This window comes from Labrus mixtus, chromosome 23 (assembly GCF_963584025.1).
Source record: "Labrus mixtus chromosome 23, fLabMix1.1, whole genome shotgun sequence".
Lineage (NCBI taxonomy): Eukaryota > Metazoa > Chordata > Actinopteri > Labriformes > Labridae > Labrus > Labrus mixtus.
Genome location: NC_083634.1, coordinates 4,727,459 through 4,749,710, shown reverse-complemented (window position 1 = coordinate 4,749,710; position 22,252 = coordinate 4,727,459). Strand labels below are relative to the sequence as shown.

General features: G+C 43.4%; 1 protein-coding gene across 3 annotated transcripts in view; it reads right to left on the bottom strand.

Moving 5' to 3' along the window:
• Positions 1–22,252, bottom strand: part of sorcs2 (sortilin-related VPS10 domain containing receptor 2) — a 305,919-nt gene that overhangs the window by 16,929 nt on the left and 266,738 nt on the right. For all 3 annotated transcript variants that reach the window (XM_061030706.1, XM_061030707.1, XM_061030708.1), the window contains exons 11-19: positions 21,231–21,333; positions 18,674–18,750; positions 18,401–18,492; positions 12,697–12,804; positions 3,115–3,235; positions 2,875–3,008; positions 2,661–2,780; positions 1,643–1,814; positions 1,369–1,555 (exon numbers count right to left, since the gene is read on the bottom strand). In XM_061030706.1, the coding sequence (XP_060886689.1) occupies positions 1,369–1,555; positions 1,643–1,814; positions 2,661–2,780; positions 2,875–3,008; positions 3,115–3,235; positions 12,697–12,804; positions 18,401–18,492; positions 18,674–18,750; positions 21,231–21,333 (1,114 nt within the window). The remainder of the gene's footprint in view (positions 1–1,368; positions 1,556–1,642; positions 1,815–2,660; positions 2,781–2,874; positions 3,009–3,114; positions 3,236–12,696; positions 12,805–18,400; positions 18,493–18,673; positions 18,751–21,230; positions 21,334–22,252) is intronic.

The following is a 22,252-nucleotide window of genomic DNA, read 5'->3' as shown; positions in this document are numbered from 1 at the left end:
GACTTTAAATCAAAGCAATGGCTCAAAGTGGGAACATCGTTGACCTGCTAAGTAATGCATGCATCGTTGCTGTGAAAACCAAAGTTTGTTAATGAAAGTCAACAAAGAGAAATGAAGAGGAACTATCGGTCTGTGGGAGAGAGAAAAAAGGAAACAGGAAAAAAAGAAGAGGAGTAAGCGTTGGGACACTGGTGGACATGATGGTTCAGAACGCTGGTCCGAGGGGCCCCCAATTGATTTTTGCCCAGGGCCACACCAGACTCTAGAATCAACACTGTTAACAACATAACATAGTGATGAAATGTACTATATGATACGACAAACAGGACAGGAAAGTAAATAATAAGAAAGAGACGTGTTTCAGCACAAGGCCTTCATCAGCGTTCAAGGCCCCGTGCTGAAACACGTCCGTTGTTGATCTGTACGCTGCTGCTTTAGCCAGATAAAACACACTTTGAAGAACATTTAGTGTTCTGACTTTTCTGTCCCTCTTTAGTCTTGTTGCGGTCGTGCACCTGAAAACTTATAATACGGTTTAGAAGTGCTCCTTTTTTGCTGTTTTGAACAGAGAAACACCTACCAGTTAAAAATCATATAAAGAACAAAAACATTGGAGCAAATGTGCCAAATCAACGTACTTCCCCTATGTTCAGGCGTTCAGTTGACCAAACAGCACAAATTAGTTTTTGATATTAATATTTTTATAAGTAGGCTTCATCTGATTAATGAGCCTGCTCTCCTCGCTCTACAACCTGGATGTTAACAAGCAGAGTGAACAGAAAGAAGCTCATAAAAGCAGCGCAGTTCAGAAAATTGTGGTTTAAAATTATGTAGGCTGTGTCAGGTTAAACTGGCATATCGGCTGGAGCATAATATAACCACATTTAGGACGGGCATGTGGATGATAAGCTGCAGAGAGGATAGAAGCCTGGTGATGTTAGCAATGCTAATGTTGGCCACATTTGGCAAACCAAATTAGATCGTTTACCCACAAACATTTTGAGATACATTGCACTCAATTTTAACTGTCTTATGGGTGTTTTCTTACATTTAGACTTGATGGTAAGTCTTCATCAACATTTCTGTTTATCCGACTAGGAAAGTAGATAACTAGGAACATTGCTAATTTTTACCCTGCAGAAATACTACAGTTGCTTGTCCAAGTTGGCCCATTCAGCAGGCTTTCTAGCGTTATTGTGTGCTGCACAAACAGTGTGAGGATCGTAACAAAGTTGATGTTTACTTTTGTAATTGACTTGAATAAAGAGAGCCACCCGGGAGAGAACACTACTACCTTTAAAAAACAAATACACGACCATAGTTGTTTCATAATAGAGTCAAACATTTGTAACAGTCTGGGAGGCTGACCTGTGACCTGGATGTACATGGTGGCCTCGTCGTGCCCCGCCATGTTCTCAGCCATCACTGTAACTTTGTAAACTCCTGGCTGTTCGTAGCGATGCTGGATGGGCTCGTCCGTCACTGTCAGGTTCTGGTAGATCGCCCGGACCCCGTCGCCGAGGTCCACCTGGTATTTGGTGCTGCTGGTGTCTCCCTGAAAGAATGAAATCAGGACTTTCAGCCAAATAAAATGGAAGGAAGTAAACTAAGACATTTAATGACATAACAACTTCATGCCTACCTGTTCCTGGTGGACGATAAATGTGATGTCATCACCAGGCGCCACGGCCAACATCTGCCCTTTGATGCCGACCTGCAGTCCTTTCGGGGGCAGCAGAGGACAGTTGTGCTGCTTGGCGCTCTGCTCCTTGTTCACCCCACCTTCACACGTGTTGGATATCACCTTCCTGTAGCTGGAACACGGACGAACACAATGCAGGTGTGTCAGGAAGGGGATTTTTGGAAGAAAAAAAATATGAATTTATATTTATTTGTTGAAGATGAAGTTGGTAACAGGAGGTAGTTAAGTCTGGAAGTAGGGGAAATAGCTAGCGTGACCAAAATAAAAATAAAAAGTATATTCAACATCGCTTGAGAATTTTAAGAAAGAGCAGCAGTTAGCCAAAGGAGGCAGTTAGCTTAGCATCAAGACTGGAGGCAGGGTGAAGCAGCTAGGCTAGCTGGGACTTAAGTTTGAATGGTTACATTAAAGGGATAATCTGGTATTTTTGAAGTGGGGTTGTATGAGGTGCTTGTCAATATTGAATATATGAGCCACCAGAGATGTTAGCTCGGCCCCTCCATTGAGAAAACGGGCATGAACAGATAACAGACAGAGCTGGTTAGCTTAGCATGAGGATTGAAGCGGGAAGAAACAGCTTGTCTGACTTTTTCCAAACTCAAGAAAAGATAACTTTGTTTAAGGAGCTGGCAACAGGAGGCGGTTGGTTTAGCATGAAGTCTATAAGCCAGCATGGCTCTGTCCAAAGTAAAGAAAATCAGATCTTCAGACATCATCTGTTAACGAGCTAGAAACAAGGGGCTGTTAGCTTAGCATTAAGAATGGAAACCAGGGGAAACAGCTACCCCCCCCCCCGTTGTCACTCTTCATGCTAAGCTAGGCAAACCTTTTCCCCAAATGAAACCCACTTTCTGATCCTACTGCTGAAAAGAAAATGAAAATGCTTTTTTCAGATGTTTCCAGAAAATATGCAACTTATTTTCTCTGTATATCGGAGGTTAAGTGTACATGTACAGACCCAGTGCTGGACTCGTAAGTTTGTCCTAGATGGCAGTCTTCAGGTGGTGAATCTGGATCATGCCAGAAGTCAGCGAAGCAGCGTTTCCCCTCCATTTGGGACCGTTCAAAACCATAGTCACTACACACACAGAGCAATATTATTAAAACAACAATAATCTTGGGTAATAGGATGGAAGAAGTATTTTATTTATATCTGTGCAGTCAGTCCCCACCAGTTGAAGTCTTTCTCCGTGCATTGACAGGGTTTGGAGATCAGAGTCGACGTGTAGCTTTTCCCTTTGATACAGAACGCCGTGTCCTTCCTTTTTCTGAAACTCCGCTCCTGGCCCATAATGCACTTCTCTCCCTAAGAGTGACCGTGGAAAGGAAATAATTCTGGTTGCAGATTCGTTCACACGAGCACAGTAAGTATTTGTATTTACACTTTAGGTGTCTGTGTGTTTGTGTGTTACCTGCAGGTCTGTGAGCTGCCAGGAGTCGTAGTCAGCCTCCGTACACTGACGGGGAAAAGACTGCCTGAAGTCCACCTTGACCAGCTCCCAGTCTGACCTGTAGCTGATGTGGCCGAACACACTGTGAACACAAATCACAGGTACAAAGTTAGAAAACCTTCAAACATTACCATCAAATCTGGAATATGTAAGTCACACCAGTATGCAATCTTTACCTCGACTCTCTTGCTGCATCAAATGTGGATTACTACATGAGGATAAAATATAAATCAAACATGAAAAGCCTTTAAAAAAGTCTGTTAGCTGCAGTTTCCTCTCCCCACCACTAGAGGGTGGTGTGGTACAGCTAAAAACTTAAAATGTCTACCATTCCCTTTCCTGAACGCTGCTGTCTCTCCCTTCTGTGTCTGTCAGAGTATTTTTTTGAAGCAGACTGATGTGACACAAGTCAGCGACTCCGACACATGTTGCCGTGCCGATGGCTGCTTTTGTCATCTCGTTGGAGTGCAAGGCGAGCATGACTAATGGCGTCCTCACCGACGTCGCTAAGGGGAACTGCTGGATGTTTTCTGCTGTTGAATCACAAACACCGATGTGTCAACCTCTCCTCCTTTTACCTGTGTTCATCTGGGAGGGCCTGTCTGCTGCTCTCCACTCTGTTTGTCTCTCATCTCTACCTTTAGTTTCCTGTACTTCTGATCTTGACCTTTTCAGGCATTTTGCTATGAGGGTGAGTTCACTCAAATTTCCAATAGTCACATTTTTCACACCAGCTGCGGCCAAATTGATACAATTCGCTAATTACTTGGGGTAAAATCAACATTTTTGATTCCGAGAAATGACTTTACGCACAATGTTATGCATCCAGCAGGTTGTTGGCACTCAGCAGCTTCATTATATTTTGCCCAGAGACGTCTAATTAAGTTGGAAACATTAACTTTTTAATGTAATAATGGAAAAATTAATTAAATAACCAAAACTATTTTTAGGTTAAGATTTTGAGGCCCCTAAAAGACAACCTTCAAATAATTACAACTTAGAGAAATCCTTTCAGCACTTCAGATTTCCTTTAAGTGACAAATACATTTCTCTCTTCACTGGAGAAAACACTTTTTTAACTCCAGGAGCATCATGGCTGCACCGGAAATAATTTCAAAATCTACTACAATTCAAATAACTTCAATAACATGACTTCTTTTAATACTAGAACTTGAGGTTGTGGTGCACCTAAGCCTCTTGTGGTGCAAACAAGTATTACAACAACAAAACCTGAAGAAAAACACTTTAAAGTCAAAGAGACTGCAATTTTTTATCAGACCTAGAAATGGAGTCGCAATATTTTTACCATCTGCTGACTAGAACAAAAAAGCTGGGCTTAAAGTCCTAGCAGCTGCAAGTCGGTCTTTCTCTGTTTTTGGTGTGAATGAAACTTGCTCATAGATTGAGTGGAACCAAACACCTTTTTACACACTACGTACATAATGTAGGGTGACCATATTTTTAAACCTCCAAAATCTGGCAGGGGGTTTTAAGGCAGGTTTAAACATGATCCTTGTAATTTGGCCATTTAAACTCTTTATAACCCGGTCCATGGGATGCACACTATATGCTGAGTCACTGTTTGTCCAGCACACAGCACAATTATCACTGTTAGTTTCAGCATGAAGTGTCAAAATCAACCCTTCTGCTTTGTGTGTGCATTAAATCCCCGCAGCCTCAGACTTAATTTAGCACTGTTTTCTAGGTCTGAATAGCCACTCCAGAGCTTTAAGAGCTCTATTAGTGGACAAACAATCACTCCAATCGGCTGAGTGAAGAGAAAATAAACATTCATTAGCAGAGCAGAATGTGCTTCTTCTGTTTTTCTCATTTAAACACATAGCTTAGAAGGTGTTTGCAAGTCATTTCCACTCAAATGTTGGTGCTGAATGATCAGAGGCCGAGATCTCTTGGAGGACAAACTTGTTTTTGTGTTTGTCATGGTGCAGGGAACAGAGAGAGTGAAAACGCTTAATCAGTTGCAGGATGAGCAGAGTGTGCAGCGTGTGCAGTGTGTTCAGCATGTACAGCGTGTGCAGTGTGTTCAGTGTGTGCCGTGTGTGCAGTGTGTTCAGTGTGTGCCGTGTGTGCAGTGTGTTCAGTGTGTGCAGTGTGTTCAGCATGTACAGCGTGTGCAGTGTGTTCAGTGTGTGCAGTGTGTTCAGTGTGTGCAGTGTGTTCAGCATGTACAGCGTGCGCAGTGTGTTCAGCATGTACAGCGAGTGCAGTGTGTTCAGCATGTACAGCATGTGCAGTGTGTTCAGCATGTACGGCATGTGCAGTGTGTTCAGTGTGTGCAGTGTGTTCAGTATGTACAGCATGTGCAGTTTGTTCAGTGTGTGCAGTGCGTACAGTGTGTACAGTGTGTGCAGCATGTACAGTGTGTGCAGCGTGTGGAGCGTTTGAGCCGTTTGCACCTTGTGCAGCATGTACAGCGTGTACAGTGTGTTCAGTGTGTGCAGTGTGTGCAGTGGGTTCAGTCTGTGCAGTGTGTTCAGCATGTACAGTGTGTTCATTGTGTGTGCAGCATGTGCAGCGTGTGCAGCATGTACAGTGTGTACAGTGTGTGCAGTGTGTGCAGTGTGTTCAGCATGTACAGTGTGTGCAGCATGTGCAGCGTGTGCAGCATGTAGTGTGTACAGCATGTACAGTGTGTTCAGCATGTACAGTGTGTACAGTGTGTTCAGCATGTACAACGTGTGCAGCGTGTACAGTGTGTACAGTGTGTGCAGCATGTACAGTGTGTGCAGTGTGTGAAGTATGTACAGCATGTACAGTGTGTTCAGCATGTACGTGTGCAGCGTGTACAGTGTGTACAGTATGTGCAGCATGTACAGTGTGTTCAATGTGTGCAGTGTGTACAGTGTGTGCAGTGTGTGCAGCATGTACAGTGTGTGCAGTGTGTGCAGCATGTACAGCGTGTACAACGTGTGCGGCATGTACAGCATGTACAGCGTGTACAGCGTGTACAGTGTGTGCAGCATGTACAGCGTTTACAGTGTGTGAAGCATGTACAGCGTGTGCAGTGTGTGCAGCGTGTGGAGTGTTTCAGCCGTTTGCAGCATGTGCAGTGTGTGCAGCATGTACAGTGTGTACAGTGTGTGCAGTGTGTGCAGCGTTTGAGCCGTTTGCAGCATGCACAACGTGTGCAGCATGTGCAGCGTGTGCAGCATGTACAGTGTGTACAGTGTGTGCAGTGTGTTCAGCATGTACAGTGTGTGCAGCGTGTGCAGCGTGTGCAGCATGTAGTGTGTACAGCATGTACAGTGTGTTCAGCATGTACAACGTGTACAGTGTGTTCAGCATGTACAACGTGTGCAGCGTGTACAGTGTGTGCAGCATGTACAGTGTGTGCAGTGTGTGAAGCATGTACAGCGTGTGCAGTGTGTGAAGCATGTACAGCGTGTGCAGTGTGTGGAGCGTTTGAGACATTTGCAGCATGTGCAGCGTGTGCAGTGTGTTCAGTATGTACAGCATGTGCAGTTTGTTCAGTGTGTGCAGTGTGTTCAGCATGTACAACGTGTACAGTGCGTACAGTGTGTACAGTGTGCAGCATGTACAGTGTGTGGAGCGTTTGAGCCGTTTGCACCTTGTGCAGCATGTACAGTGTGTACAGTGTGTTCAGTGTGTGCAGTGGGTTCAGTCTGTGCAGTGTGTTCAGCATGTACAGTGTGTTCATTGTGTGTGCAGTGTGTGCAGTGTGTTCAGCATGTACAGTGTGTTCAGCATGTACAGTGTGTTCAGTGTGTGCAGTGTGTACAGTGTGTGCAGTGTGTGCAGCGTGTACAGTGTGTGCAGTGTGTGCAGCATGTACAGCGTGTACAACGTGTGCAGCATGTACAGCATGTACTGCGTGTACAGCGTGTACAGTGTGTGCAGCATGTACAGCGTTTACAGTGTGTGAAGCATGTACAGCGTTTACAGTGTGTGAAGCATGTACAGCGTGTGTGCAGCGTGTGGAGTTTTTCAGCCGTTTGCAGCATGTGCAGTGTGTGCAGCATGTACAGTGTGTACAGTGTGTGCAGTGTGTGCAGCGTTTGAGCCATTTGCAGCATGCACAGCATGTGCAGCATGTGCAGCGTGTGCAGCATGTACAGTGTGTACAGTGTGTGCAGTGTGTTCAGCATGTACAGTGTGTGCAGCATGTGCAGCGTGTGCAGCATGTAGTGTGTACAGCATGTACAGTGTGTTCAGCATGTACAACGTGTACAGTGTGTACAGTGTGTTTAGCATGTACAACGTGTGCAGCGTGTACGGTGTGTACAGTGTGTGCAGCATGTACAGTGTGTGCAGTGTGTGAAGTATGTACAGCATGTACAGTGTGTTCAGCATGTACAACGTGTGCAGCGTGTACAGTGTGTACAGTGTGTGCAGCATGTACAGTGTGTGCAGTGTGTGAAGCATGTACAGCGTGTACAATGTGTGCAGTGTGTGGAGCGTTTGAGACATTTGCAGCATGTGCAGCGTGTGCAGCGTGTTCAGCATGTACAGCGTGTACAGCATGTACAGTGTGTGCAGTGTATTCCGCATGTACAGCGTGTACAGTGTGTGCAGTGTGTGAAGCATGTACAGTGTGTACAGTGTGTACAGTGTGTGCAGCATGTGGAGCGTTAGAGCCGTTTGCAGCAGATGCAGCAGATGCAGCGTGTGCAGCGTGAGCTCATTCAGAGTCTGTCCAGTCTCAGATATTTGACCAGCTGTCATTAGTATGAGTGCTGGACCATCACGGCTCCCCCACCTGTCCTTGGTGCTAAGTCACTGCTCAAAGACTTCATTACGGGATGGCAGGCTGCGCCGTCAAAAATCGAAACTCAGTGGCGAGGAAATAGACCCTGGCTAATCTGTCAGACACGAGCTGCCCTCAACACTCCTCCTTGGCCGACGACCCTATCTGTGCGGAGCAGGAAGGGCTGCCGTATATTCGCTGTGTGTGTGTGTGTGTGTGTGTATGTGTGTGTGTGTGTGTGTGCGTGTGTCAAACCAGAGAGTGTGTGTCTGACACATGGCAGATAATGGCAAGTGACTCTGAGTCTTGAAGCCTTGACTGCATGTGTGTGTGTGTGTGTGTGTGTGTGTTTGTGTGTGTGTGTGTTTGCCCATCTCTTTGCCCTTCTCAGCGGATTACAGCTGGAAGCCGGCCTTATCTCTGGGCCAAAGCTGGAGTCTGAGATGATGCGACAAGTCTCACTGCGGCTAACTTACTGATGGAAAGATTGCAAAGAGACAGAGGGAGAGACTACATTCCTTTGAGATGAGAACTCTTGAAGCCTCTATCAACTTTTGGAGGCCGCTGATGGCCAACAACTTTGTCACAATGTTCAATATTCAGAACAAGTTTCACACCAAACAATCGTCAGGATTAAGAAATTTGCTGAAGAAATGGAGTGACAAAAAAGCATCTCATGTTAATACGAGAGATAATTATAATGATAAATCTACAACCATTGGACGTATAGCTCTTCTGATTACACCTTCAAAATCACACTCTGCCATCATTACATATACACCAATATAAGGGGAATAAGAACATTTTAGATCTGGTATCACCTGAATTTAAATGTGTTAACACAGAAGCCACTTTAAGGAATTTAAATCTCAGCTTTTCAGTCCCTACATATTCTGATTTTATAACATCAGCTCTTTTATTTTATCGTTTGTAACGTACAGTACAGACCAAAAGTTTGGACACACCTTCTCATTCAATGAGTGTCCTTTCTTTTCATGACTATTGACATTGTAGATTCACACTGAAGGCATCAAAACTATGAATTAACACGTGGAAATATATACTTAACAAAAAAGTGTAAAACAACTGAAAATACACCTTATATTCTAGTTTCTTCAAAGTAGCCACCTTTTGCTCTGATTACTGCTTTGCACACACTCTGCATTCTCTTGATGAGCTTCAAGAGGTAGTCACCTGAAATGGTTTTCACTTCACAGGTGTGCCCTGTCAGGTTCAATAAGTGGGATTTCTTGCCTTATAAATGGGGTTGGGACCATCAGTTGTGTTGTGCAGAAGTCAGGTGGATACACAGCTGATAGTCCCACTGAATAGACTGTTAGAATTTGTATTATGGCAAGAAAAAAGCTTTGAAACTTTGAAAGTGTCCCCAAGTGCAGTCGCAAAAACCATCAAACGCTACAAATAAACTGGCTCACATGAGGACCGCCCCAGGAAAGGAAGACCAAGAGTCACCTCTGCTGCGGAGGATAAGTTCATCCGAGTCACCAGCCTCAGAAATCGCAGGTTAACAGCAGCTCAGATTAGAGACCAGGTCAATGCCACACAGAGTTCCAGCAGCAGACACATCTCTAGAACAACTGTTAAGAGGAGACTGTGTGAATCAGGCCTTCATGGTAGAATAGCTGCTAGGAAACCACTGCTAAGGACAGGCAACAAGCAGAAGAGACTTGTTTGGGCTAAAGAACACAAGGAATGGACATTAGACCAGTGGAAATCTGTGCTTTGGTCTGATGAGTCCAAATTTGAGATCTTTGGTTCCAACCACCGTGTCTTTGTGCGACGCAGAAAAGGTGAACGGATGGACTCTACATGCCTGGTTCCCACCGTGAAGCATGGAGGAGGAGGTGTGATGGTTTGGGGGTGCTTTGCTGGTGACACTGTTGGGGATTTATTCAAAATTGAAGGCATACTGAACCAGCATGGCTACCACAGCATCTTGCAGCGGCATGCTATTCCATCCGGTTTGCGTTTAGTTGGACCATCATTTATTTTTCAACAGGACAATGACCCCAAACACACCTCCAGGCTGTGTAAGGGCTATTTGACCAAGAAGGAGAGTGATGGGGTGCTGCGCCAGATGACCTGGCCTCCACAGTCACCGGACCTGAACCCAATCGAGATGGTTTGGGGTGAGCTGGACCGCAGAGTGAAGGCAAAAGGGCCAACAAGTGCTAAGCATCTCTGGGAACTCCTTCAAGACTGTTGGAAGACCATTTCAGGTGACTACCTCTTGAAGCTCATCAAGAGAATGCCAGGAGTGTGCAAAGCAGTAATCAAAGCAAAAGGTGGCTACTTTGAAGAACCTAGAATATAAGACATATTTTCAGTTGTTTCACACTTTTTTGTTAAGTATATAATTCCACATGTGTTAATTCATAGTTTTGATGCCTTCAGTGTGAATCTACAATTTTCATAGTCATGAAAATAAAGAAAACTCTTTGAATGAGAAGGTGTGTCCAAACTTTTGGTCTGTACTGTATATACAGTCATGTCTCATCAACCTTTTTTTGCTTTTCTTGGATTATGGAGATGTGCTGTACTGTAAACATGCGCCTCAGCCAGATGTTTACAGTCATTGGACACCGTGTATCACTGTGACATCATTGAGATTTGTGACTGGTTGTAGATGCCTTAGTCATCACTGTGACTTGTACACTGATTGGCCATCCTTGAAGGTATGCAGGTTCATACACTGGCTGAGTCTTCTTTCTGAAGCTCTTCTTGGTTTAGTCCTCTTTTATTTATGTTCAGACCTCCAGAGATCCAGGAGCCACTATGCATTGTGTTCCTGTGATGTTTTTTTTAACCTGTGCATTCCTCGTGTCCCCACTGAGCTTGTGATAAGAGCGTTTAGTTTTGCTGCCCCCTCCGCAGGGAACTATCTCCAGAATGACCTGAAACTGGCAGAATCTTTCACTAGAAGCATTTGGCTCCATCTTAAAAGACAAACAACATGAGACCATTGGACAGTGCCTGATGTGTTTTTAATTTGAAATCCATGTACACAACTTTTGCCCTTTTATCTGCAAACCAATTTGCACATTTCAATTGTTGTTGCCCTTAACTTACTGTTTGTGAAGGGTTTCTTAATCATGTAATGTTTACTATGATGTGTGCTGCTGCTGCCCTCTTGGTAAAGTGTTGTACTACTCAAAATGGGTCTAGTTGTAAAAAAAATTGGTCTAGTTGTAACATAGTTCTCAAGACCACTTTTAGAAGGTCTCAGTCTCATCTGGGAATCAAAAGCATTTCTACTACATCTTGTGTCGGCCTCAGACTGGTCAGACTCCAGATTTTAAATCAAGACCAGTTAAAAAGGAAAACACCTTTTACTAAAAGAAGAAATAACTTTAATTCATCGATATTTAGATTTTTAACCCCCGGCTACGGCCGCAACCTTCCCGATGATACGCTGGATCTCAATGTGTTAATGTTCTGGTTAAATAAATGTTTAATAAAAATAAACAAAATGTGGTTGTATTGCATTGTAATTCTCCGGGGCGAACAAACTTTGAATCAATAATTTCTGTTGTCATGATATTTCACTCTGGATTGAACGGAATTGACAGAGTGACAAACTGAAATAACAAAGCCAAAAGCCAAGCTGTCACTGAACATTTCTGGACTATATTTAATCAAACTGCCAACGTGCAACACATCAAAATGTGTTAAAGCAGACGAGCCTGTGTCGAAGCCACATCTGAGTATTGATAAAAGAACCAAAACCAGACGACTGAACCACAAAGAGCCTCCTGAAGACAGACAAGGAGCCCGGCTAAAAGACAAACAAAGATAGAAAGCTAGACAGTAACGCAGAGATTTAAATAAAAATGCCAGAGTGGAGAAAAGCCAGAGAGGAGTGGAGGGCAGAGGGCAGATACTGGCCTCCTCTCCCATCAGCCTCTGCTGCGACGGCAATCAAACCCTCCTGAGGTGAAGTGAGAGGACGGCTTTGCAGGAAATCAGGAGTGAGGGTAGCTGCTTTAAGTGCCTCAAAATTGGGGCGTCCCGCTCCAACGGATGAGGAGAGAATTGTTGTGATGGGAGAGAAAGTTGAGCTCTCTTGGGAGTTGTGTACGGAGCCCCGTCTGACCCTTTTAGACAAGTCACCCAAACCAAGAGTGTGACAGAGGAGTGAAGGTCTTTCTTGATTTTATACACTGTAGGCTTAGATTTCAGGTGTTTGTGGGGATTTTAAGTTATTAAACCTTTAACCTTTTAACCATTTAACTTTGCTTATTTAGATAGTATTGTGAAGGCTCAATTCTGCTCAATGTCCGACACGCATACATCATTCTGTCTGTACTCATTTTGTCAAGATTTCTGCAGGTTATCCAGAAGCTTGCTGTTACAGACCAAACGCTGCAAAACCACTGATATCCTGGTGGCAGTGTCGAGCAGTGTAGCCAAAAGTGCAAGCCAGACCAGCGAAGGAAAACAGCTGAACCTTTTGAGGAAATATTGTGCAAATTGATAAGAAATTATAAACATATATTTGATGTATCCTCCCCGGGCACAGGGCCGAACATCGACAACAGAACAGCCGGGCGGAGATCAGACGGGAACTGAATGTCAGCTGTGTCAGCGATGAAGAAGTGGAGATCCGTACGGACAGCGCCCTCTAGGGGATGTATTGTTAAACGTCCATCCCAACGTAAAGGGATGGGTAGTGATGGTTATATCCTTTAAAACACACATATCTTTTTCCACACATAAAGGAAACATACATAAGCCTTTATGATGATTTCGTAGCTCTGAAAGAAGAATTTCTTCTGCTGAGTTTGTGTTTTACTCACGTCATAACCAAGGTCTCATCTCCCGGCTCACTCAGGAGTCCGTCAACGAAAACAGAGGTACTGGTGAAGTTGTGCACGGTCCACGTCCGTCCTTCATCGATGCTAAACCTGTGGAGAAACAGTGTGTTGTTTTAGTGAAAGGAACCAGTTTTGAGTGCTGTGTTTCAAAAGAAAAAAAAATTAGTTATCAAGTCACAGTTTCTGGAAATGTGTTTACACATACGGATATGTTTTGCTCTTGAACACTTGTAATGGGATATTTTTTTGTATGGTGTTTGTGTTTGTTTGTTAAAGTCAGACAAAACGAGCCATCTGCTCCGCTTTATTCTCTGCGCTGACGACTCCTGCAGTCAACAGCGGCAGCAATGCAGAGCAAAAGTGACTGTGTGATGGAGGGGGGATCAATGTGGAATCGAGCAGTGTGTTGTCTTCGCTGCAGGCTGTGTGGGATAATGATGTGCTAACAAGGACTACAATTTGATAATCAGCAGGTAAACAAACAGCTACATGGGAACAGAAAAGGATGCACCAAGACTCTCAGTGCTGTGATAAAGGTTTCAGCACACTTCAAAGAAAATCGCTGTCGGATTGTGTAACAGCTTCTTCAATCTCCACTCCAAAAGGCAGAATCAGAGGGGAACGTGTTCTGACAGTTTGGAAAATTTTCCAAAATAATAGTAGCACTTGGCCAGGTGTACTGAGGCGTGATCGTAGAAGAGGTTTGGAACATCACTTCAGCTCTCTTTACTAATTCTTCATACAAACTTCGTCTTTGCCTGAATCACCAAGTAAACCAACAAGAAACCAATTTAAGAGACCATGGGATCAAGATGTTCTCCTTTTGTCATGGCCCTACTTCGGAATTCAATATGGATGCACAAGGTTGTGTAGCTGCAGTTTCAAGGTACCCTTTACATAAGTGCATCTAAATGGTATCTTATCTTACAGTCTGTACTTTGCAGATCCTGTAGTTTTAAATCTAATCTAATTTGAGCGGGCTTTGGTGACTTGCTGAAAAACGTTGAATGTTGAGAGCAAAACAGACTAAATGCATTGGCATGTCTCCAGTTGTTTATAATTTGTGTTACAAACATTCCCACGTCACCCAGACACTGAGACTACAGTTCTTGTCCTAACAGGTGCAGGTTCCTCTCCCGGCTTCATCCCTTGGATGCATGTCTGTCTCCTCCCCACAACTCCTGCCTCTCTTCTTCTGTCCCTTTAATGAAGGGCAAAAACACGCCCAAAAAGTACTCTTAAAAAACGTACAATAAAGTCAGCTGAAAGTCCGGTACATGTCATTCAGACACTGAGGGGTATCCGGAGCATCTGCATTGGACACAGACTGAATGGGGAATGAGAACAGGCTCGTCTGATGATGGTGTTGATAAGTTATCATGATGAGACTACAAAGACATTTTACACAAAGCTCTTGAAAAGAGGGCAGAAAAGTGGAGGGAGCCACCAGGAAACTATGGTCATGAGGTGCAGATACTGACGGATATTTGCACTTGGGGATGATCCGCCATGACACTTGTGCAAACAGTTTTTCAGAAGAATATTGACGTTTAGAGTCTCTTGAGTATTCAAACCAGCCTGTCCTTCAAGAATAGCCTCCTACATGCGGACGTCCTCCTCAGTCACCCATCCAATTACGTACATGTATATCTCATTTCCTGCAGCTAATACCCGCAGAGTTATTAGAAATGGATGGAGCGATAACCCTGTAATCAAATAGATTAGCAGGCCAGAGTTATAATTATGCTCCGTGCCACACATCAGCCTTTACTCCACTCCTGCAGCGCCACGAGGAAACCTAAAACAATTATAAATCATAAATGTACATAACATCCTGTCCAGGCTGCGCAGCGCGGTGGCATCTCATTTCTCAGCCTGCTAGCTTTTCTTAATTAACTGATATGGATGCATTGTGTGAGTTACCCGGGGTAAAATCACTCCTCTGACTTTGAGTGATTCGAAGGAGAGGAGCTGAGGAATGATTTGAGTGTGTGTGTGTGTGTGTGTGTGTGTGTGTGTGTGTGTGTGTGTGTGTGTGTGTGTGTGTGTGTGTGTGTGTGTGTGTGTGTGTGTATGTGTGTGTATGTGTGTGTGTATGTGTGTGTGTGTGAGAGAGTACATGAACATTTGTCAAAAGTCAAGTTGCTCTGTTTTTCAAGGGGCCATCAGATTCGATGCACAGAGTTGTAGATAGCGTTTCGACGCATGGAGACATGGTGTAATTATTAGGAAGAGGCAAAGGCACGGCAGAGTCAGGGAGGAAGACGTTTGTAGGATGTGGAGAGAGTTTTTGGAGTGTCACAGATCTTAATTTTCGAGACTAAGTGAAGAAGCATTTAAGGTAAAGAAGGATTCTTAACCGAGACAAGTACTGACTTGACTCCTCTCTTGCTATGTACCACCATGTCCTCGTTCTCTTTCTCCCTATTGCTGTAATTTTCTTGCTCCCCCCCCTTTTTTTTTGTCAACTCAGCTTATTTTGGTCTGGGGCATAAAACTCAGCCATGCAGACTCATTTAAGAGCTCTTCACAAGATCTGGGTAGACTTCCATGGGTTGGATTTTTAAGTCTGCTGAAGTTAAAGTTAAAGTTATTTTTTGGGACCATTTTGCCTTCATGGGATAGGTCAGTTCCTGTTGTGACAGTTCACACCAGTTTTGACTTCTCTTGGTAAAAATTCTCCATAGATTCAAAGTGTTCATCTACATTCTCCATCCAAAGTCCCGCCTGAACTCTCCGACAAACAGCCAATCACGACGTGCTACATCATCATACAAACATACAGTCAATCATATTGTGTAATGTTACTTGCAGGAGCCGGAGGAACCAAGCAGATCAGGTACCTACACCGGCGCCCCATTAAAGCATGTTAGTCTAAATCCACAACAATATCATTCTGATTTAAAGGCAGGGTTGGTCATTTTCGAAAACTAGCATGATTTTGAAAGTAGCATTCCCTCAGTGCTATGTCTGCACCCACCCCCTCCCCTCTGTGCTCCCTCAGAAGCCACGCCTCTCACTTATATGCACCAGTGCCGTTGGTCCAGAAGCAGCCCTCAGGTCATGCTTTGAGTGTGGGCTCAACGAGCAGGGAGACAGGGAGGATCATGATTGGTTCATCAGATTGGTACCTCGTGGCAGACATTGGTCGAAGTTTTTACAGGCTTACAACTGCTACAGATGACGGATTTTCTTTGTTACTTTTTCAGAGCACATGGGTTATTAATTTCTGTCAGGACCTAAAGACAATTTCAACAAAATCTTAAAAAGTGCATCTGGAGAAAATTCCCAACCCTGCCTTTAAAAGCACAACATTTGCGTTGTATGACTGCACATTAAGAGTCTATAAAACCAACACCTTGAAAACTCTCTGGGTTGTGTTTTGAAGTGTGAACAGGCAGAAAGTTTGTCAAAAGTTTCCAAACATTGAAAAATAGAATAATGGGGGGTTTGTAGGTGGACTAGGGACACATATGAGTGTTGGAAAAAAATGTATTTTGCAAGTACAAATAATCAAAACACCACACAGCAAAGGCCACACATTGAATCCGGAGTTTAAGGTCCTTGGACGGTTCTCAGTTTTGTTAATTCTCTGACCATAAATCATAAATATTGGGATTGACTTAGAGAAAGGATTACAACTTCTAATGGCTACTAAATGGTCTTTTAATGATCTGTTGGACACCAGTTTGAATTCAAACACTAAAATAACCTTCGACAAAGAACAGGCGGCCAGCACAACAACAGAGTCACAGATTAACAGTAAAGACGATTACAGCAGCTATTTAGCGAAGGCGTCCTGCAGTGACAAGCTCTGGAGAAGTCATAAACCAGTGTGCACAATGTTGAACTAACATCTCTTTCCTGTCATAAGCGCCTTGGCTTCACAGCTGAAATCTGTTCTCTATTACGGCACAGTTTAGAGAAAGAGAGAGTTATTGGGGGTCATGCAACTCCAATAAGAGGAAAGTTTCTGGTTCCAAAAGAGAGTTTTATAAGCCAGGAATCTCAGCACCTGATGAGGTGAAAACATAACGGTCATTTTGCTTAATGAAGTGTTAAAATCTGAGCTCATACTTTCACGGCAGAGTTTCCCACTGTGCTGCTTTGAGAGCCTTTGGGGGTTATTGATTTATCTGAGGCAGGAGGGAGTGAAAAAAAGTGAAGGACAACACTCTGCGGTCTCTCACCTAGAGACGAATGAGCGCCCGTCTGAAAGGTCATCTGATTTGGGTGTGTGATAAATGTTTTTCTGACTAGCTCCCTTATCAGCGGTTTCTCATTATTTCACCCTTATTTATTAAGGTCGATGAGATAACATCGTGCTGAGCTTGAAATAGTCCGCTTGAGCTGTGAGGAGAGAGGGAGATGATCTTTCATGATTTTAAAGGGTACAGTGCTAAAGAGGGGAGCTTACTGATCCTTTACTCTGCTGTAAAATTATACAGAACAGCTGATGTGGAGCCTTAACACTTCATGAAGGAATATTTTTGGCCTTTAATGGGTAATTTTGCTAAAAAAAAATGTGGCCGTTTGGAAATTTTCCCTTCATGACATCACAAAGGGCAGTAACCCCTCCCCCAGGTAGGGGACTCTACCACAGCTAGGTGTTTGTTCTGCCCTCTGAGTCTGCCTTCTCACCATAAACAATAGGGCATCAAGCGAGAAAGCCAGAGCCACCAAAGCCCTCCCAGAGAGGGGGCGTGGTCAGACACAGCTCATTTACATATTTAAAGGTACAGACACAGAAACAGCCTGTTCTGAGCAGGGCTGAAATAGAGGGGTTTATAGACATGATCAAATACAGGATCAGAGTGGATTTAGAACAAGAAACTTCACACACATGTCTTTGGGAGCTCTGGTTGAAGAGGAGGAGAATATGTCACCTTTAAAGTCCCTCCTCTCCTTTAGATCCAGTCACAACACCTTGGCATTGTAATTTTTCAGAATATGAACCAGAACATAAAAGGCTGTTCACTTAACTGTCAGCCCTGTTGTGTGTTCCTTTAAACCACTGACACAGAAACTACAGGCTTGTAAAAGTTTAATTCACTGAAATCAATACATGCTGCATGTTTCCTGCAGCGTCGAGTATGATCGCTACGGGCTCTGTAGCTGGAACGTTCAACCGGAGAAGACGACGACGATGGAGACGGTGCACACAGACATTAGAACAGAGCGAGGTGGTGTGTCAGACATGTCTCCATCCACACACTTGGGGAACTCTGAGACTTATTTACACTGGTTGAAGAAGAGGAGAATATGTTACCTTTTGAGGATACCCAAACTGGCTAGCTAGCTAATATTGATAAGATAAAATACTCCACAAAATCTGAATTATTCAGCAATATTATTTACTTGAAAGTATCAAAGTTTTCTGTCATCTTTTTGGATTTGGAGCAGCTGATCCCTAGATTAACAGCTTGGCCTTTTTCTTTATGTTCAGAAGAATTTAATTTCCTGGATAAGAAACAGGATTGTGAGTGTAGTTTTTATCCAGCGAAGGTAGGAATTAAAAAGTTTTCCCTTTGTTGGCTGAACAATTTTATCTCTCACTGCTACATGTTGAATAACCTGTATCACATCTGTTGTGATGGCACAAAGTATCCATAAACTGAAGCCTCACTCTGTTTAGATTTCGTACTTTCACACTTCTACTGACGTGATGACTTTATAGAAATCTTACTTGAGTATCTTCAGGGGGATGGAGGTGTCCTTTATGGCCACAATGACCCCACCGTGGTCCAGGTACAGGATGTGGTGCTCCTCCTCGAATACCTTGACAGAAGTAAATAAAAATATTTTTAAAGAAAAGTTGAGAAATCAGATAAAGGTGTTCCTGAAAAGTCACATGTAAAATTGAACAAGCTAGAAATAAGAAAACTGGACGGATAAAACTTTTAATTTTAATTTTTTTTTTTTTAATTTTAAGAAGAAGCACATGGACCACATGATGTACCTGTTTCCACGTCTTCCCGCAGTCCGAGGTGACGTACATCTCTTCCTTATACTCGACCAGCTTGGAGCCAAGGTTACCTGAAGTACAGGCGAGGAGTTAAAAGTTTCATCAGGCAGGGAGGCTCTTGTGAGGCGTGAACAAACAATAACAACAAGAACAGATTCAAAGAGAAGGAAGGGCTCAGAGACGACAGATGTGAGGAGACTGGAGAGTAGAGAAGTGAACACAGAGAAGTTCAGCAGGTTCAGGAATTTGCTCCTTTAATTCTTTATCACTTTACTTTCTTCCCCTCTCCCTCATCACTACCACAATATCACATCTAACAGAGGACTTTTTTGGAGCCTGAAACAGTAAAGAAGTAAAGTCTATGACAACGAGTTTAAATGAGCAATATGTAACTCTGACACCTAGTGTTTAAAATAGGTACTGCAGTCCACATTTAAACCATTAGAGAGCTGTCTCCCCCCCTCCTCTCTAGAGTCGAGGCTCACGCAGGTTTCCATGTGGTGGACACTGAAGCTTCAGTGTTTATCCAGCTCTGCATGGGTCTGTAAACCTTTCTGTGTTCTAACCTCTCTCCATTTTTCAGAAGCATCTCCAATATTGATCCTAGTTTGAGCACGTTTCTGCTCATGGAACTTATTAGAAACATGCAGAAGCCTGACTGTCAGTTGTTCACACTGTTTTTAATATTGCTGCCATTTTTTGATGCCCTGAAACGTTGAGCAAACATCACAACTCGGCAACTCTGGTATCATCAAAATTTCCCACTCGTAATTACCAGAGGCGCTGCTTGTCAACAGGCAAGGCAGGCAACTGCTTGGGGCCCCAGACCTATAAGGGGCCCCAGAGGGCTCACAAACTTAAACCAAAGCAGCCACCCAAAATGTGGAAATGTTGCAATGACAGTAGGAAACCTCCCTAAGGAGGCCCCATCTGACAGCACTCTTGTTGCCCTGCTAATCGTTGGGTGCATGATTGCTGTGAAAACCAAAGTTCGTCAATGGAAGTCAACAAAGAAAAATTAATCTGTCTATAGGAATCCAAAAAATATAGGCCTACAGGATAAAATAGTATGAGGGTTAAGCATTGGGACACTGGCAGGAATGATGGTGATGAACGCTGGTTGGAGGGCCCCCCAATTGATTTTGCTATAGGCCCCAACATACTCTAGAATCGCCACTGGTAATTACGACTTTGCAGAGGCGTTCATGTGCTCATATCTCAAAAAAATAACAAACAAAATATTCCCAAGGAGCACATGAAGGCAGCATTTGACTCAACTCTTTCTGTTTAAAGACACAAAGGTTTCAAACTCCGCCCCCTCTCACAGGCTTTTAGTGACACATTTATAATGCCTGAAGCAAAATAAGCATGATGTCATTTCAGACCTCAGAAGGTTGTAGCCTCTTTAATAACAACGTATAATTTTGGTTTAATTTACCTTTAACAGAAACGTTATTTTTGAGTATGTGTTATTTATTCTTGCCCTGATGTCTCCTGACATTTCTCAGTTTTCTTTTTTTCTGTCTTTCTCCGAGCAGAAACATGCTTCCACAGAGGCATGAAAAGCATGACCTCGATATCTCCCTGCTCACAAACAAACACGGTGAAGTATTCAATAAGTAAAATCACTGTTGGTTCAGTGGATTCCTCTGTGTGTCTGAGTGCTCAGGCATGAAGAGATGTGGTTTTTATACTCCAGCAGCACACAGACACAGCGAACACTCCTGTCAGAGCTCTTCTGGGGGGTAAATGGAGGACTGTCTCTGGAGGAGGGCCACTTGTTTAGCTCGCTCATACGAACATTTTGCATATAACGGAGAGTTATTGTAGAGGAGACCCAAAAACCAAACCACATGTGAGACACACACACACAGTCAGACACACACACACAGTCAGGCTTACATATAAAAGAACACACGTGCAGATTACACACCAACACTTTCACATACACTATCATCAGCTTATACGGCCTCTTGTATGTCGTTACAAACAATGATTTTAACCTTTCTATCCAAAAAAAAGTGACTAATTTCAATGATGAACCTCCTCAAGTGTTAATTTAAAGTGTATATAGTGAATACAGGACCTAGATTTATACTAAAAAGGAAAAAATAATCTAAATGTTTTGGTTGCTTTGAACCTTAAGTGAGTAAGTAAACTCACAGTATAAACTCTGTCATCTGTGACGCGCTTTGAGTCTGGGCTAGTGAACACAAGAGGTAGAGAGCGAGCAGGGAGACAGGGAGGCGTGTGATTGGTTCATCAGATTGGTACCTCGTGGCAGACATTGGTCAAAGTTTTTACAGACTTACAACTGCTTCATTCCTTTTTCAGAGTACATGAGTGATTAATTTCTGTCAGGACCTAAAGACAATTTCAATCAAAATCTTAACAAATGGATCTGGAGGAAATTACCAACCCTGCCTTTAATTGGAAGTTTTGACGGTAGGTGCATTAAAGTCTAAAAGTTTATTCTTGTTTGTGCGAGCAGCCCATGCACACAGTGTCTGCTTCATAAATGTCAGGTGGAGAGAAGGTCACACAGACTCACCAGCACCCATGATGAGACCCGGAGCAGAGTCTTTGGTGTGGACCGTCCCCGACACGTAGGGGTTGTCGGCCCAGCGCAGGTGGAGGTGGAGGTGACAGTCGGGCTGCAGAGCGGGAACATGAAGGGGGAAAGGAATGTGAGGATTAGAGTGTCTTTGTCCCACCGTCTGCACACTGATCCACCGTCTGAGAGGATGTTTGAAGAAAGTTTAAGTTTGAGTATCGCTTCATAGGGATGGTAGCTGAACTTAAGGCACCCACTCTGTCATGTTTAATGAGTCTCACCACACAGAAACTTGATAATCCTGCTGCAAATACAGCTCAGTAATGGGATTCAGTGCTGTTAATCAAATGTAACACGAGGAAGTGTCTCTAACGGCAGCTACTTCATTTCAAATGGAAGAATAAAACTGGACTGAAAGAGACGAGAAGAAGATCTTGATCTAAGCTTGGCATAGGCTTGGCTGAAGAAAATGAAGTATTCTGCAAAGCATAATACTTCACTTCCTGTCATAAAAACCCTTTTGAATTACACTCATTGTAGAGCTGGACCCTGGTTTAACATATTTTGGGGTCTGTATGATTAATAGGTACAACAGTTATCACTGATAGCTCCAGATTTGGATTTAAAGTGTCTGATATCATTATAGAAAAGATCCCAACAGAGCGTGATCATTTTAATGCAGAGAAAACGTCTTTTTAATAAAATACTATAAACAGATGATACATCACTCTGATCAAAGCCACCAGACTCCACGGACAAAGGCAGTTATTATACATCGCTGAACAAAGCGGCAACCTCCAGTGTTGAAAAATGAAGACGATACAGAAGCGCAAAATCCTGCAGTTCCTCGAGTGTCCACTAGAGGCTGGCTGCAGAAGCACCAGAAGTCACATACACACCCATTCTAAAAAGCCTGTTTTTACAGCAGACATGAACATGTTTACAGCCTGGTTCAAAAAAACAAATAGGTCTGATTAGCTCATGAATGGATCGGTAAGAACTGTACAGGGGTTGAATTT